Consider the following 16,837-nt stretch of genomic DNA (forward strand, 5'->3'; position numbering starts at 1 on the left):
CTATGACAGACAAAATGAGAAAAAAAATCCAGAAAATCACATTGTAGGATTTTGTATGCATTTATTTGCAAATTATGGTGAAAAATAAGTATTTGGTCACCTACAAACAAGCAAGATTTCTGGCTCTCACAGACCTGTAACTTCTTCTTTAAGAGGCTCCTCTGTCCTCCACTCGTTACCTGTATTAATGGCACCTGTTTGAACTTGTTATCAATATAAAAGACACCTGTCCACAACCTCAAACAGTCACACTCCAAACTCCACTATGGCCAAGACCAAAGAGCTGTCAAAGGACACCAGAAACAAAATTGTAGACCTGCACCAAGCTGGGAAGACTGAATTTGCAATAGGTAAGCAGCTTGGTTTGAAGAAATCAACTGTGGGAGCAATTATTAGGAAATGGAAGACATACAAGACCACTGATAATCTCCCTCGATCTGGGGCTCCACGCAAGATCTCAACTCGTGGGGTCAAAATGATCAGGGACTCAAATTCTGCAGTGCCAGACGTGTCCCCCTGCTTAAGCCAGTACATGTCCAGGCCCATCTGAAGTTTGCTAGAGAGCATTTGGATGATCCAGAAGAAGATTGGGAGAATGTCAAATGTTCAGAGGAAACCAAAATATTGGTAAACTTTTTGGTAAAAACTCAACTCGTCGTGTTTGGAGGACAAAGAATGCTGAGTTGCATCCAAAGAACACCATACCTACTGTGAAGCATGGGGGTGGAAACATCATGCTTTGGGGCTGTTTTTCTGCAAAGGGACCAGGACGACTGATCCGTGTAAAGGAAAGAATGAATGGGGCCATGTATCGTAAGATTTTGAGTGAAAACCTCCTTCCATCAGCAAGGGCATTGAAGATGAAACATGGCTGGGTCTTTCAGCATGACAAGGATTCCAAACACACCGCCCGGGCAATGAAGGAGTGGCTTCGTAAGAAGCATTTCAAGGTCCTGGAGTGGCCTAGCCAGTCTCCAGATCTCAACCCATAGAAAATCTTTGGAGGGAGTTGAACGTCCGTGTTGGCCAGCAACAGCCCCAAAACATCACTGCTTTAGAGGAGATCTGCATGGAGGAATGGGCCAAAATACCAGCAACAATGCGTGAAAACCTTGTGAAGACTTACAGAAAACGTTTGACCTCTGTCATCGCCAACAAAGGGTAAATAACAAAGTATTGATATAAACTGTTGTTATTGACCAAATACTTATTTTCCACCATAATTTGCAAATAAATTCATAAAAAATCCTACAATGTGATTTTCTGGATTTTTTTTCTTCTCATTTTGTCTGTCATAGTTGAAGTGTACCTATGATGAAAATAACAGGCCTCTCTCATCTTTTTAAGTGGGAGAACTTGCACAATTGGTGGCTGACTAAATACTTTTTTGCCCCACTGTACATACATACATACACACACGCACACATACATACATGCATGCATGCATGCATACATGCATGCATGCAAACGCACATGCACACAAACTTCTGCACAGGGAGATTCACCTCAACCTCATTACTGCTGATTATACAGTGTGTGCCACTTAAGATTTGAGCTGGAGCAGAGATGTTATCCAAAGTCATACAACCCCTGAACAAAGTATTGCTCTAAAGCATATCAACATGCAGGCTTGCCCTCTACCATCCTGTCCTGTGCCACAGGTCTTGCATTTAATTAGAATTATAGTACACAATGTTCACTTGGTTTGAATGAATTTGATTTTCTTTCACCTCACACAGCTGTAATGGCAGAGTATGAGCCAAAGATCGAAGTTCAGTTCCCAGAAAGACTTCATGTCACCAAAGGATCATCAGTGAAACTGGAATGCTTCGCCTTAGGAAAGTAGGTCTTAACTGGGATCATTATCTAGAACACTGTAGCAGCATCACGTAGTCTGCATATGGAATGAAATATTCTGAGAATGTACTCTGTTAGTCATGGCCAGAGATGGCACACATATCCCATGGCACACACCACTGTTAGATACTGTTGTTAGTGAAAGTATACACACCCCTTGCACAGTCGTCACATTTTACTGCCTTCAAATTACATGGAAAAACGTATTGTTTTCCCTATTGATCTACACAACCTGCTCCACATTTTCAAAGTGAATGAAAAATGATAGACACATTTAGACATTACTAAGAAATACAAAATGAGGATGTCTTGATTGCGCATTTCTTCACACCCCGGACTTAATACTTGATGGAAACACCTTTGGCAGCCATTACAGCTGTGAATAATTTTGAATAAGATTACCAACCTGGCACAACTTATCCATTGTTCTTGTCAAAATTGCTCAAGCTCAGTAAATTTGGTTGGATCATTGATGGACAGCAATATTTGAAACTTGTCAGTGATTTCTTAATTAAGCAGACATAAGTCAGAACAGTGACTTGACCATTCAGGAACACTCAACACCTCTTAGAAAGCCATTCTGGTGTGTTTTTGGCATTACAATTTGTGTAATTGTCCCACAGAAAAATACAACTCTATCCAAGGGTTAGGTTTTCAAAAGACTGTGGCAGGTTTTCCTCAACAGTTTTACCAGGGCTTTGCTGCTAGCATATTTATTTTGATCCTAACATACTCCCCAGTCCCTGCTGGTGACAGGGAGCATCAGGTGTTGAGTGTTTCTGAGTGGTCTAATCTCTGAGTTAAATCTGCTTGAAAATCAGAGACACAATTTGAATATTGCTGTCTATCAATGATTCCCAATGTACTGAACATGAGCCATTTTTACAAAAACAATGGACATGCAGTATATTCCCCTAAGAGTTGCGAAAGTAGAATATTATTTCAAATGATTCACAGGTGCCAAAGGTGGTTCCACCAAGTATTAACTCTGGGGTGGGAAGACATCAAGACATTTCATTTTTTAAAATTATTATTAATTTGGAAAATGTTCTATCTTTCTTTCACTTTGAAAATGTAGAGTAGGTTGTATAGATATGTAGGGAAAACATCTAATGTAATCCTTTTTTAGAACTGACTGTAAAGCAGCAACATGTGAAGACTGCAAGTGGAGTGTAGACTTTCACTAGGCACTGTATCTATGTCTGGCAGGTAATGTCTTAATACTATGTGTCAGTATCAAGCATGTGGCTGTGGTGACCTTTACTACCTGACCTCTCCAGCCCAGTGCCTGCCATCACATGGAGGAGAACAGATGGGAATCCCCTCCCTGGCAAGATGAAAATCAACCATTCCAATGGGGTCCTGGAAATACCATATTTCAGACCGGAGGATGCTGGTGCATATGAGTGTGTTGCAGAGAACTCCAGAGGAAAAAACATCGCCAAGGGGCAACTCATATTCCAGAGTATGATCGCTCACAATGTATATAAATTAACAATTGTATGTTGCTTTTGTGATATGTGATAATGAACTGAACTGTACAGAAGGTTATGAACAGTCCAAATCATGTTTTTCATGAAATTGGATGAAACCAGATCAAAGTATGATGACCAAAGTATGAAAAATGACTTTTGCTTCTACATTGATAAAGTGATCATAAAGTCACTGGACCCCACCCCCCTGTCAAACACTTAGATTCAGGAGGCGGGATTATTAAGGGGATATGGTAACATCACCTTAACCCTCTCATTTTAATACAGCAGTGGTAAGATGATATTCTTGTACCTAATTTAAATAAGTACCGCCTTGTAACCAACAACGGAGAAGGCGTGTTTGCAGAAGAGCGTGGTTATATATAGCTAGACAGCTACTCTACTGATGTCAAAATGTGTCCATAGGGTGTCAAATCTAATTAAAAGTTTACCCTATTCATCTATGACAAATATGTGTCCCCTTTCGTCTGTGTCTGGTGTTAGCTAGTTGCTGGCTAGCTAGGTCTTCAGCCAGCATGAAACAATTGGGGGGAGGGTAGTTCAAAACTCCGACGCAGTTTTCAAGTCAACACATCCATCAGCCGTAAACCACATCACAAGAGACAAAAGGGAGATGTATAAAACATTTTTGACATCATTGATGCGATGTCGATGTTGTTTGACTTGCTGTGTGTATCACCAAATTAGCTCGAGATTATTTTTCTGCAACACTGCATCCAAGTTGCTTGACATAGGCGTTTCAAAGAGCTGTCGTTCAAGGAGAAATCATGAATTTAAGCTCCCTGGCCACTCAGCCTGTCTTTCCAACTTCCTGGTAGTTAGCCATGAGAGAGAAAAAAATCATCTCAAATATTGCTCATTTCTAAACAAAACAAATACTATGGGGGATATTTTAGTCACTCAAAAGTCTATTTTACATGGGATTCAGAATTACTTTTTGGGACGTTTAACTTTATTTCCCATCTTTGTAGCTGCTTCTTAATATAATAATAAATTGATTAATAGCCATACATTGTTTTCAACTTTAAATTCTTAACATGAAATATAACTAATAATAACTACCACATTGTTTGAATGCTAATGATTTTATCTGTCCTTTGTCAATGTTTAGCTAATCAAGTCTAATTAAAATATCTGGTCCATAAATTATGAATACATTTTGGTCATAAGTCAGGCCTGGAAAATATTTTGCTCACTCTATGAAAGGGCATTATAAAGACAGGATAATCTGGAATTAATGTGTACCAATTAACCTTTATGTTTAGTCATTCTGAAGTGGCTAAGTCGTTGTCTTGCCAACTTGAACACTGCCACAACCCAGTTGGTCCTTAGAGAAAAATTCAAATTGCATCCCAAGCTTAGGGCAGCTTTCAGCTCTATCATACAGCTATTCTTTGTGCCATTAATTATTGAATGATTTAGACCAATAAAGACCAGTTGTCAATATAGATGCTGACATTTTGAAACTAAATTGTGATATTTATTCTACAGATGTTGAACATCTGCACTGGGTCCAGACATTAAAAGATGCTCATATGGCTATCGAGGCTAATCTTCAGTGGGAGTGTAGGGCGAGCGGTAAACCTAAACCTGTGTACAGATGGCTGAAGAACGGGGAGCCCCTGGTGTTGGAGGTGAGAATGACTACAGAATTTGAATGTGTAATTGTGCAATCCCATTAAGAACTAGTCCAACCATCTTAAGACCCCTTTTCATCTCAGATCAAAGACATGAGATCAAACATTAAGCCAATTTTTATTTCAGAATTCTACCCATCAAAGTTTGCTGCAAAGGTCACACACAATCATCAGAGATATTACAATCATCAGAGATATTACAGGGCATATAAAACTGATACACACAGGAAACTTTTGAGCGTGAAAAACCCAGCAGCCTTGTAGTTCTTAACACAAACCGCTGCGCCTGGCATACTCCGTTCAAAGGCACTTAAATATTTTGTCTTGCCCATTCACCCTCTGAAAGGCACACATACTCAATCCATGTCTATATTTTCTAAATTGCTTATAAATCCTTCTTTAACCTGTCTCCACACTTTCATATACACTGATTGAAGTAGATTTAACACGTGACATCGATAGAGGATCATAGCTTTCGCCTGGATTTACCTGGTCATTCTATGTTAAAGTTTTCTATACTCAGTGTGCAGTACCAGTCAAACTCAAACGTTTGGGCCCTTATACTAATTCAAGGGTCTTTCTTAATTTCTACTATTTTCTGCATTGTAGAGTAATAGTGAAGACACATGATGTAGTAACCAAAAAAGTGTTAAACAAATCAAAATAGATTTGAGTTGAGATTCTTCAAAGTAGCCACCCTTTGCCTTGATGACAGCTTTGCGCACTCTTGGCATTCTCTCAACCAGCTTCATGAGGTAGTCACCTGGAATGCATTTCAATTAACAGGTGTTTCTAGTTAATTTGTGTAATTTATTTTCTTCTTGTTGTAACAAGGTAGGGGTGGTATACAGAAGAGAGCCCTATTTGATAAAAGCTCTGACAGTCCATCATTACTTTAAGGAACATTTCAAGAACTTTCAAGTGCTATAATGAAACTGGCTCTCATGATAACTGCCACAGGAAAGGTAGACCCAGAGTTACCTCTGCTGCAGAGGATAAGTTAATTGGAGTCAACAGCCTCAGAAATTGCAGCACAAATAAATGCTTAATGGAGTTCATGTAACAGACACATCTCATCAACAACTGTTCAGAGAAGACTACATGAATCAGGCCTTCATGGTTGAATTGCTGCAAAGAAACCACTACTAAAGGACACCAATAATAAGAAGAGACTTGCTTGAGCCAAGAAACACGAGCAATGGACATTAGACCGGTGTAAATCTGTCCTTTGGTCTGAGTCCAAATTTGAGATTTTTGTTCCAACCGCTGTGTCTTTGTGAGATGCGGAGTAGGTGAACGTATGATCTCTGCATGTGTGGTTCCCTGTGTTCCATGTGTGCGCTTAGTGGGACTATCATTTGTTTTTCAACAGGACTGTCACGATTTTCTAGGTGAGAAAGAGAGTCGGACCAAAATGCGGCGTGTAGATTGCGATCCATGTTTAATAAACAAACGTAAAACACGAATCGATACAAACACTACAAAACAAAGAACGTAACGAAAACCGAAACAGCCCTATCTGGTGAACAACACAGCGACAGGAACAACGACACATAGGACAATCACCTACGACAAACTCAAAGAATATGGCTGCCTAAATATGGTTCCCAATCAGAGACAACGATAAACACCTGCCTCTGATTGAGAACCACTCCCAATACATGAAGATAAACACAAAATACTTCGACCAGGGCGTGACAAGGACATTGTCCCAAAACACACCTCCAGGCTGTCTACGGGCTATTTGACTAAGAAGGAGAGTGATGGAGTGCTGCATGAATTACCTGGGGCCAGATTCACAAACCTTCTTAAGGAAAAATGGCAGTTAAGAAGAAAGGTCTTCTTAACTATAAACTTAAGGAGAAAGTTAAGCTAAGTTGCTATTCCTCCAAAATGTTAAGAAGAAGTTAGATTCTTGAAAATGTATTTATTGGAAATGTTCTTTAAATTCCAAGATGGCTAAACCCTTGTCTTAAACTCAGGACAGTGAGAGAAAAATCTCATGAAAGCAATTGAACATGTTTAATTCACACAAACTTAATCTGAAAGTGTCAGTATTTATTATTTAAAACACAAAAACACGTTTTAGAATAGTAATCTCAGTTGGAAATTTGCTAACAGGATTGCCATTGCTAGCTAGCTAGCTAAATCATTTGCCTAGCAACAAAGATCTTAAGATGATACGTAGGAAGATATTTGAGGTGTTTGTAAGAAAATCATTAAATCTTAAGAAATTGTTGAGGAATTGCACTTACGAATTATCTTCTTCTTATTTTTTTCTTAAGCAGCTTAAGTTTTTGCGTAAGAATTGTTTTGTGAGTCTGGGCCCTGGCCACCACAATCACCTGACCTCTACCCAATTTAGATTGTTTGAGATGAGTTGGACCGCAGAGTGAAGGAAAAGCAGCCAACAAGTACTCAGCATATGTGTGGAACTCCTTCAAGACTTTTGGAAAAGCATTCCAGGTGAAGCTGGTTGAGAGAATGCCAAGAGTGTGCAAAGCTGTCATCAAGGCAAAGGGTGGCTACTTTGAAGAATCTTGAACATGTTTTTGCTTACTACATGATTCCATATGTGTCATTTCATAGTTTTGATGTCTTCACTATTATTCTACAATGTAGAAAATGGTAAAAATAAAGAAAAACCCTTGAGTGAGTAGGTGTCCAAACTTTTGACTGGTACTGTATATTTAAGCAACAAGGCCCGAGGAGGTATTGTATATGGTGCCTGGACACAGCCCTTAGCCGTGGTATATTGGTGATATATCACAAACCCCCGAAGTGCCGTATTGCTATTATAAACGGGCTACCAACGTAATCTTAGCAGTAAAAATACATGTTTTGTCATACCCGTGATATACCACGGCTGTCAGCCAATCAGCATTCAGGCCTTGAACCACTCAGTTTATAAGTTTTATCACACATCACACATCCTATACTGAGATGTGTTATTGAGGGTGTATCTCTCTTGTTACCAGGACAGGATACTTTTAGAAGGTGGACGATTGGCCATATCCAGGATCAACCTGTTGGACTCTGGGATGTACCAGTGCCTGGCAGAGAACGAACATGGAGCCATCTATGCCAGTGCTGAACTCAAGGTTGTAGGTAAGTATGTCTGGATGACTCTAGTCTGTAGTAGTATTGTTTTAGTCTAGTCTTGTTTGGTCTTCTTTTAAAAAGCTGAAGCCAGAAACACGGCAAGGTTAAGACATGTACTAACGCTGTCAGTAGAAATTAACAGAAAGTGAATATCAGCTGAGCCATGGTTTTTAGCCACATTTACATAATTACTTGATAAAGAAAGACAGCCAGTGGTTTTTCATGAAATTACATTTTTATAATTGACTATGATGCGTTTGACAGTTTGGCTGATGCATACATACGGTAGCTAGCTGCTGTGCCACTGCCTCGTCAAAGAGAACAGAATGGTTTCAACAGGGTTTGTTCTGTTCCCCATGCAGCCTCTGCACCTGACTTCTCCAAGAGTCTTGTGAAGAAGTCCATGCTGATCCAGAGAGGGGGGGAGGTGATAATGGAGTGCCGTCCCCATGCGTCCCCAAGGGCCTCCATCTCCTGGCGGAGAGGGGGAGAGTTTCTGAAGGACAGCAGGAGGTACAGTCGCAATAGGGTCGTTCCATGAAATAAGTGCCTTTTTGTATTTGAGGTAGAAATTGTGCACTAATATTGCATTTTAAAAGCCTGTTATGTTAAATGAATCTCCCTTCAGTACAGACGACATGGAGAAATTAATACATCTAAATGTTAATATGAATGAAGGCCTTCTAAAGCTCTGTCAACCGTGTCACTTCTAGGAAGACTTCATTCCAGAATGTATCCAAGGTTCGACATCACTGTAAAGCCCTAGCTAAAAAGTAATTTCTGAAGATGAATCACATGAAAGAAATAGTGATTCATTTAGGTCTGTCCCTCATTTTAAGGTCAACCCTGTTACGTGAACTGAAGTCTCGTTTTAATATGTTTAAAACATTCCTTTTTTAATTTAAAATAGTTTTGTTTTAGAAACATTGAACAATCATTGAGTAAATGCAGGGGAGCTGGTTCTACAATTTTTTTGCCATTTGCTGGTGTTTTGTGGTGGAAAACTGAGCGTGTCGAGCATAACACAACATCAACCCTGTTACCCATAGATAGACAGCTATAAATGTTTTACAATTGCATTTTTGGTGAAGTTTGCATTCAATTGCATCTCCCTGTTGCACACAACAAGCTTCCATTCCCCCTGTCACAGGGGAATTTATGGCTGATTTTGGATGAAATCGTCAACCCTGTTACGATCAACCCTGTTACGATCAACCCTGTTACTTTATCTGGCACTTAATTGGCACTAACTATAGTATTTTTCTCAAAAGGCACCGAATTGGTGGAATGACACAATAACAGTACCAATCGCTGCTCATGCCATTGATGGCTATTGATCGCGTATAAGGGCCCTTCTCCTGGGAACTTGCTAGTCTCTTGGGCTCAACGCTGTTTGTGCCTCTAATCAAGGGGACGGTGACGTGGTGAGGGGGCTTTTTGCTAACATTCTCTCTTTTGCCTGTAGTTCAATAGATGTCCAGAACCTTGCTAGAAGCCTGTATATCTCTGTATTCAGGGATGTTCTATACAACACCTTCACAGTTATGGTAGGGACTTTCATGTTCATTATGATGACCTTGGTCTTTCAAGCTTGTATTCAGCCATGGCTATAAATGATTCCTTGTAACCTCTCATGCAAGCCTCACAGCCTCACAGGTTCACAGCTGACAAGTTCACTTGAGGTACTAGTCTTAGCACAGAAGGTCTGTGGGGACAGTGGAACTGCTGCATAACCCTGCTGCAGCTACACTAAACTATAGTAAATTACTGTACTGCAGTCCTCTGAGAGAAGGACTCTGCCAAGAGCAGGCTGTGGACCAAGAGCTGGAGAATAACATATCCAGGATACTACCGCCCACCCTCTCTCTCTCTCTCTGTCTGTGTGTGTGTGTGTGTGTGTGTGTGTGTGTGTGTGTGTGTGTGTGTGTGTGTGTGTGTGTGTGTGTGTGTGTGTGTGTGTGTGTGTGTGTGTGTGTGTGTGAGAGAGAGAGAAAGAGAGAGAGAGAGAGCAAAAACAAACTATGTGAAACCTTTGGAATTACCTGGATTTCTGCATTAATTGGTCATCAAATTTGATCTGATCTTCATCTAAGTCACAACAATAGACAAACATAGTGTGCTTAAAACTAATAACACACAAAGTATTGTATTTTTCTTGTCTATATTGAATACATCATTTAAACATTCACAGTGTGAAAGTATGTGAACCCATAGGCTAATGACTTCTCCAAAAGCTAATTGGAGTCAGGAGTCAGCTAACCTGGAGTCCAATTAATGAAACGAGATTGGAGATGTCGGTTAGCGCTACCTTGCCCTATAAAAAACACTCACAAAATTTGAGTTTGCTATTCACAAGAAGCATTTCCTGTTGTGAACCATGCCTCGAACAAAAGACATCTCAGAAGACCTAAGACTAACAATTGTTGACTTGCATTAAGCTGGAAAGGGTTATAAAAGTATCTCTAAAAGCCTTGATGCAACAGGACAATGACCCAAAACACTGAAGTAAATCAACAACAGAATGGCTTCAACAGAAGAAAATATGCCTTCTGGAGTGTCCCAGTCAGAGTTCAGACCTCAACCCAATTGAGATGCTGTGGCATGACCTCAATAGAGCAGTTCACACCAGACATCCCAATAATATTGCCGAACTGAAACAGTTTTGTAAAGAGGAATGGTCCAAAATTCCTCCTGGCCGTTGTGCAGGTCTGATCCACAACTGCAGAAAACTTTTGGTTGAGGTTATTGAATCCAATGTTTCACGTACTTTTCCCACCCTGCACTGTGAATGTTTACATGGTGTGTTCAGTAAAGACATGAAAACGTCAAATGTGTGTGTTATTAGTTTAAGCAGACTTTGTTTGTCTATTGTTGTGACCTAAATAAAGATCAGATCAAATTTCATGACCAAATTATGCAGAAATCAAGGTATTTCCAAAGGGTTAACATACTTTTTCTTGCCACTTTACATTACTCAGCCTAAACATCAGCGCCACAGGTAACTTCCACAAAGCTGTGAACGATCAGAGAAACCAGGCAAGAAGGGCCTTCTATGCCATCAAAAGGAACATAAAATTCAACATACCAATTAGGATCTGGCTAAAAATACTTGAATCGGTTATATAATTCATTGCCCTTTATGGTTGTGAGGTCTGGATTCTGCTCACCAACCAAGGTGGCAAACACAAAATTGGACAAACACCAAATTGAGACTCTGCATGCAGAAAATATCCTCTGTGTACAACGTAAAACACCAAATAATGTATGCAGAGCAGAATTAGGCCGATACCCGTTAATTATCAAAATCCAGAAAAGAGCCCTTAAATTCTACAACTACCAAAAAATAAGTGATTCCCAAATCTTCCATAACAAAGCCATCACCTACAGAGAAATGAACCTGGAGAAGAGCCCTCTAAGCAAGCTGGTCCTGGGGCTCTGTTCACAAACACAAACAGACCCCACAGAGCCCCAGGACAGCAACACAATTAGACCCAACCAAATCTTGAGAAAACTAAAAAAGAATTGCTTGACACATTGGAAAGAATTTACAAACAAACAGAGCAAACTAGAATGCTATTTGGCCCTAAACAGAGAGTACACAGTGGCAGAATACCTGACCACCATGACTGACCCAAAATTAAGAAAGTCTTTGACTATGTACAGATTCAGTGAGCAGCATAGTCTTGCTATTGAGAAAGGCCGCCGTAGGCAGACCTGGCTCTCAATAGAAGAGGCTATGTGCACACTGCCGACAAAATTAGGTGGAAACTGAGCTGCACTTCCTAAACTCCTGCCAAATGTGTGACCATATTAGAGACCCATATTTCCCTCAGATTACACAGACCCACAAAAACAAATCCAGTTTTGATAAACTCACATATCAATTGGGGACATTTTTTGCAATCACAGCAGAAATATGTGTAACCTGTTTCCACAAGAAGAACAAACACCATTTGTAAATACAACCTATATTTATGTTCCATTTTGTACTTGAACTATTTGCACATCATTACAACATTTGAAATGTATTTTCTTTTGGAACTTTTGTGTAATGTTTACTGTTAATATTGTATTGTTTATTTCACTTTTGTTCATTATCTATTTCACTTGCTTTGGTAATGGAAACATATGTTTCGCATGCCAATGAAGCCCCTTAAATTAGAGAGAGGGAGCTCACCAGCAGCACAATGTTTAGTGTACTCCTCCCACACGCCCTCTAATTCTGCATCTTAAATTGGGGTAGTGTGGTTGATTCAGATGGAGGGTGAACAGGAGCCTTGGAGGTACTGCTGCTTTTAGGCTGTGGCCTGAATCGATATGTGCTGCCACATTTCCATAGTCTTTCCGTAACTCAGTGGACGTGCCTCAACATGTGAGCAGAGCGATTGATTAGTTATCATATTCCTTTGGCAGTCATGTGGAAAAAGAGAAAGAAGTGATTATGCAGGCTGTGCGTCTGGACGAGAATAGAAAATGCACAGCATTGAACAGCGTTTCTTTCTTACAGCAGATAGTTCTTTACGTTTTATTTGTTTTGCAGCTCATTGCCCCTCAGGCCATGTTTTCAGCACGCCTCCATCACTCAATATTTGATATTTTTGTCAATAAATCTGCCCAAAGCACCCTATGTCAGGCATGGTCTCAGCTCAGCCTGAGTGAATTCATATTTTTAAGAGTTGCAGTGAAATTGTTTGATTTCTGAGCTTGCAGTTCACAGCTTTTGTTTTTGATTTGCTGGAACAGAGTGTCATGATAGCTAGGAGTTCATAGCATTGTTTATGCATGTTTACATTTGTTACATTTTGTTATATTTTAAAATAAAGTACAAGCATTAAAAACCCAATGTTTGTGGAATTTGGCAAACAATGAATGGAAACAACTTCATTGTTATGAGGTTACTTTTGTTACGTTGTATAAAGTAAACCACTTTTTAATCTAGATTGTGATGTGGAAGTTTTACAAACAATGGAGAAAATGTTGCAAATAAACAATTGAAGTCTGAAGTTTACATACACTTAGGCTGGACTCATTAGAACTCGTTTTTCAACCACTCCACAAATTTCTTGTTAACAAACTATAGTTTTGGCAAGTCGGTTCTGACATCTCATTTGTGCATGACACAAGTAGTTTTTCTAACAATTGTTTACAGACAGATTATTTCACATATAATTAACTGTATCACAATTCCAGTGGGTCAGAAGTTTACATACACTAAGTTAACTGTGCCTTTAAACAGCTTGGAAAATTCCAGAAAATGATGTCGTGGCTTTAGAAGCTTCTGACAGGCTAATTGACATAATTTGAGTCAATTGGAGGTATACCTGTGGATGATATTTCAAGGCCTTACTTCAAACTCCGTGCCTCTTTGCTTGACATCATGGGAAAATCAAAAGAAATCTTCCCTCCACAAGTCTGGTTCATCCATGGGAGCAATTTCCAAATGCCTGAAGGTACCACGTTCATCTGTACAAACAATAGTAAGCAAGTATAAACACCATGGGACCATGCAGCCGTCATACCGCTCAGGATGGAGACGCGTTCTGTCTCCTAGAGATGAACATACTTTGGCGCGAAAAGTGCAAATCAATTGCAGAACAACAGCAAATGACCTTGTGAAGATGCTGGAGGAAACAGGTACAAAAGTATCTATATCCACAGTAAAACGAGTCCTATATCGACATAACCTGAAAGGTCGCTCAGCAAGGAAGAAGCCACTGCTCCAAAACCGCCATAAAAAGCCAGTCTAAGGATTGCAACTGCAAAATAGAACTGTTTGGCCATAATGACCACCTTTATGTTTGGAGGAAAAAGGGGATGGCTTGCAAGCCGAAAAACACCATCCCAAGCACGGGGGTGGCACATCATGTTGTGGAGGTGCTTTTCTGCAGGAGGGACTGGTGCACTTCATATAAAAAATGGCATCATGAGGGAGGAAAATGATGTGGATATATTGAAGCAACATCTCAAGACATCAGTCAGGAAGTTAAAGCTTGGTTGCAAATGGGTCTTCCAAATGGACAATGACCCCAAGCCTACTTCCAAAGTTGTGGCAAAATGGCTTAAGGACGACAACAGTCAAGGTATTGGAGTGGCCATCACAAAGCCCTGACCTCAATCCTGTAGAAAATGTGTGGGCAGAACTGAAAAAGCATGTGCGAGCAAGGAGGCGTACAAACCTGACTCAGTTACACCAGCTCTGTCAGGAGGAATGGCCCAAAATGCACCCAACTTATTGTGGGAAGCTTGTGGAAGGCTACCTGAAACGTTTGACCCAAGTTAAACAATTTAAAGGCAATGCTACCAAATACTAATTGAGTGTATGTAAGCTTCTGGCCCACTGGGAATGTGATGAAATAAATCATTCTCTCTACTGTTATTCTGACATTTCACGTTCTTAAAATAAACTGACCTAAGACATGGAATTTTTACTAGTATTAAATGTCAGGAATTGTGAAAACTGAGTTTAAATGTATTTGGCTAAGGTGTATGTAAACTTCAACTGTACCTTTGACTGTTCCTTTGCACCTCAGAACTGTACAGTATTTTACAAGTCTGAATGATTATAGAGTATACTTTATGAGTATACTTTCTGACTTCAACTGTATGTAGTCTACAATCATCCCTGATTAGTATTACAGTAATGTGCCTTTTTCAACATTGTTGCTCGAGTTTCCTCGGTATCTCACTGTGTCCAGACAGCCAGCTACAAGTGAGATGGCTCTTTAGTCATATCTGCTTTCATTACCTTTTGGAAATGGCTTTTAGTGTGTCTATAGGATCTCACACATGTTGTATAATTACAAGGCCGCAGGTAAAGATTCCAATTCGGAGTGAATCATCTCTCACTGTTGTTCTGCTCTCTTTTCCTCCCCCTATCCTCATTGGCCTTAGTGTCCCACTGTGTATTCTATTAAAATGCACATTTAATCTTTTGTGCTTTCAATAGCATGTCGACCCAACAGCAAATCTGTTCTGCTTCAACTAAGATAATTGCTCTGTTCTGAAATGTGCAAATGTGCTTGTAGAGAATTCAGTCTTCCAGACAATTCAGTTTTAAATTCATGAAATACTTGTCATTCAAACTACAACATGGATGTAGGCTATTTAAGCAATAAGGCCCGAGGGGATGTGGTATATGGCTAATATAACACGGCTAATGACTGTTCATAGGCACGACGCAGCGCTTGTATATTGGCCATATATCACAAACCCCTGAGGTGCCTTATTGCTATTATAAACTAGTTACCAATGTAATTAGAGCAGTAAAAATACATGTTTTGTCATAACCATGGTATAGGGTCTGATATACCACAGCTTTCACCCAATCAGCATTCAGGGTCTCGAACCACCCAGTTTATAATCGAGATGAAGCCACAAGTGTTGATGTATTTGAATGCTAATCATCATTTAGAATCCCTATATAACCCAGTCAGTGCTATCAAATCATTATTGATCCTGATAACAACAGTTGTCTGTTCCTTCATTTTTGTCAGACGGACTATTATGGAGGATGGAACTCTCCGTATCACCAACATCAGCAAATCAGACGGAGGGAGGTACACCTGTGTGGCCAGGAACCCCTTTGGGACATCAAGCAGTACTGGTACTCTGGTGGTGAAAGGTACTTTTCCGGACACGGATTTCACTACCCTTTAAGCAGATGGTTTAAACCTGTGTTTAGAGGGGGGAAATACTAAGCCAAGCATGAAATTGATAATGAAATATATAGTTGTTTTATGTTCCTGCTGGTTTGACAGAAACATAACTCATCATCCTTGGTTTTGTCAGCTGTGAGTTATTGGTCACACAGCAGAGGGGAGAAAATCCCTGGCATCTAGAGTAGTGAGGAGAGAGATGTTATGTTCCACCCAAGTCAGATATTTCATGATGATTTAAAAAAAGAGCTGTTGTTTAAATTTGTTGATTTGTCTGTTTTAATAACTGATGGTTGTTCATGGAGTATTAATTTGACACCATTATTGCATTATGATGAATTATTCAGTCTCAAGACTATATCAATACAACAACAACAAAATTCCCCAAACATGTTAATTGGATTGAAAGGAATAAGCATTTAATTTAAAACATCTCGTCAACATGAACAGGACATTTTTCCAGCAGCAGCCTATATTCAAATATTGTAGCACGGCTCCAGTAACACATGATCCTGTGTTTGTTTTTCTGTGTTGTCAAACAGAGCCAACCAAGATAACGGTTCCACCACTGAGTGTGGATGCCACTGTGGGACAGAGCATCGTGTTGCCATGTGAAGTGTCCCGAGACTCCTCCCTGGATCCCACCTTTAAGTGGTTCTTCAACGGCAAACTCATTGATTTTAACAAACAGGACCACATTGAGATGATAGGAGGGGTATGTACCTACACTGCCTTCAGAAAGTATTCAGACTCCTTGAATTTTTCCAAATTTTGACACGTTACAGCCGTAATTCAAAAAATGATTTAAATATTTTTTTTCCCCCATATCAATCTACACACAATAATGACAAAGCAAAAATTTACTTTTTTATTTTTTTGCTTATAGGAATATTACAGCCCGGACTTGAACCCGATCTAACATCTCTGGAGAGACCTGAAAATAGCTGTGCAGCGACGCTCCCCATCCAACCTGACATTTACCTAAGTATTCAGACCCTTTACTCAGTTCTTTGTTGAAGTTCCTTTGGCAGCGATTACAACCTCAAGTCTTCTTGGGTATGACACTACAAGCTTGGCACACCTCTGTTTGGGG

General features: G+C 39.8%; 1 protein-coding gene across 3 annotated transcripts in view; it reads left to right on the forward strand.

The window, feature by feature from the left end:
- LOC110494607 (contactin-4) overlaps positions 1–16,837 on the forward strand; it is a 115,250-nt gene that overhangs the window by 86,432 nt on the left and 11,981 nt on the right. For all 3 annotated transcript variants that reach the window (XR_016488049.1, XM_021569830.3, XM_036950698.2), the window contains 7 exons: positions 1,740–1,842; positions 3,138–3,322; positions 4,842–4,984; positions 7,966–8,095; positions 8,452–8,602; positions 15,583–15,710; positions 16,287–16,459. Coding sequence is in view for 2 of the 3 variants with exons in the window: in XM_021569830.3 (XP_021425505.2) it covers positions 1,740–1,842; positions 3,138–3,322; positions 4,842–4,984; positions 7,966–8,095; positions 8,452–8,602; positions 15,583–15,710; positions 16,287–16,459 (1,013 nt within the window). In the remaining variant the exon portion in view is untranslated. The remainder of the gene's footprint in view (positions 1–1,739; positions 1,843–3,137; positions 3,323–4,841; positions 4,985–7,965; positions 8,096–8,451; positions 8,603–15,582; positions 15,711–16,286; positions 16,460–16,837) is intronic.

This window comes from Oncorhynchus mykiss, chromosome 17 (genome assembly GCF_057628025.1).
Source record: "Oncorhynchus mykiss isolate SJ-2025 chromosome 17, ASM5762802v1, whole genome shotgun sequence".
In the NCBI taxonomy this organism is placed as follows: Eukaryota; Metazoa; Chordata; class Actinopteri; order Salmoniformes; family Salmonidae; genus Oncorhynchus; species Oncorhynchus mykiss.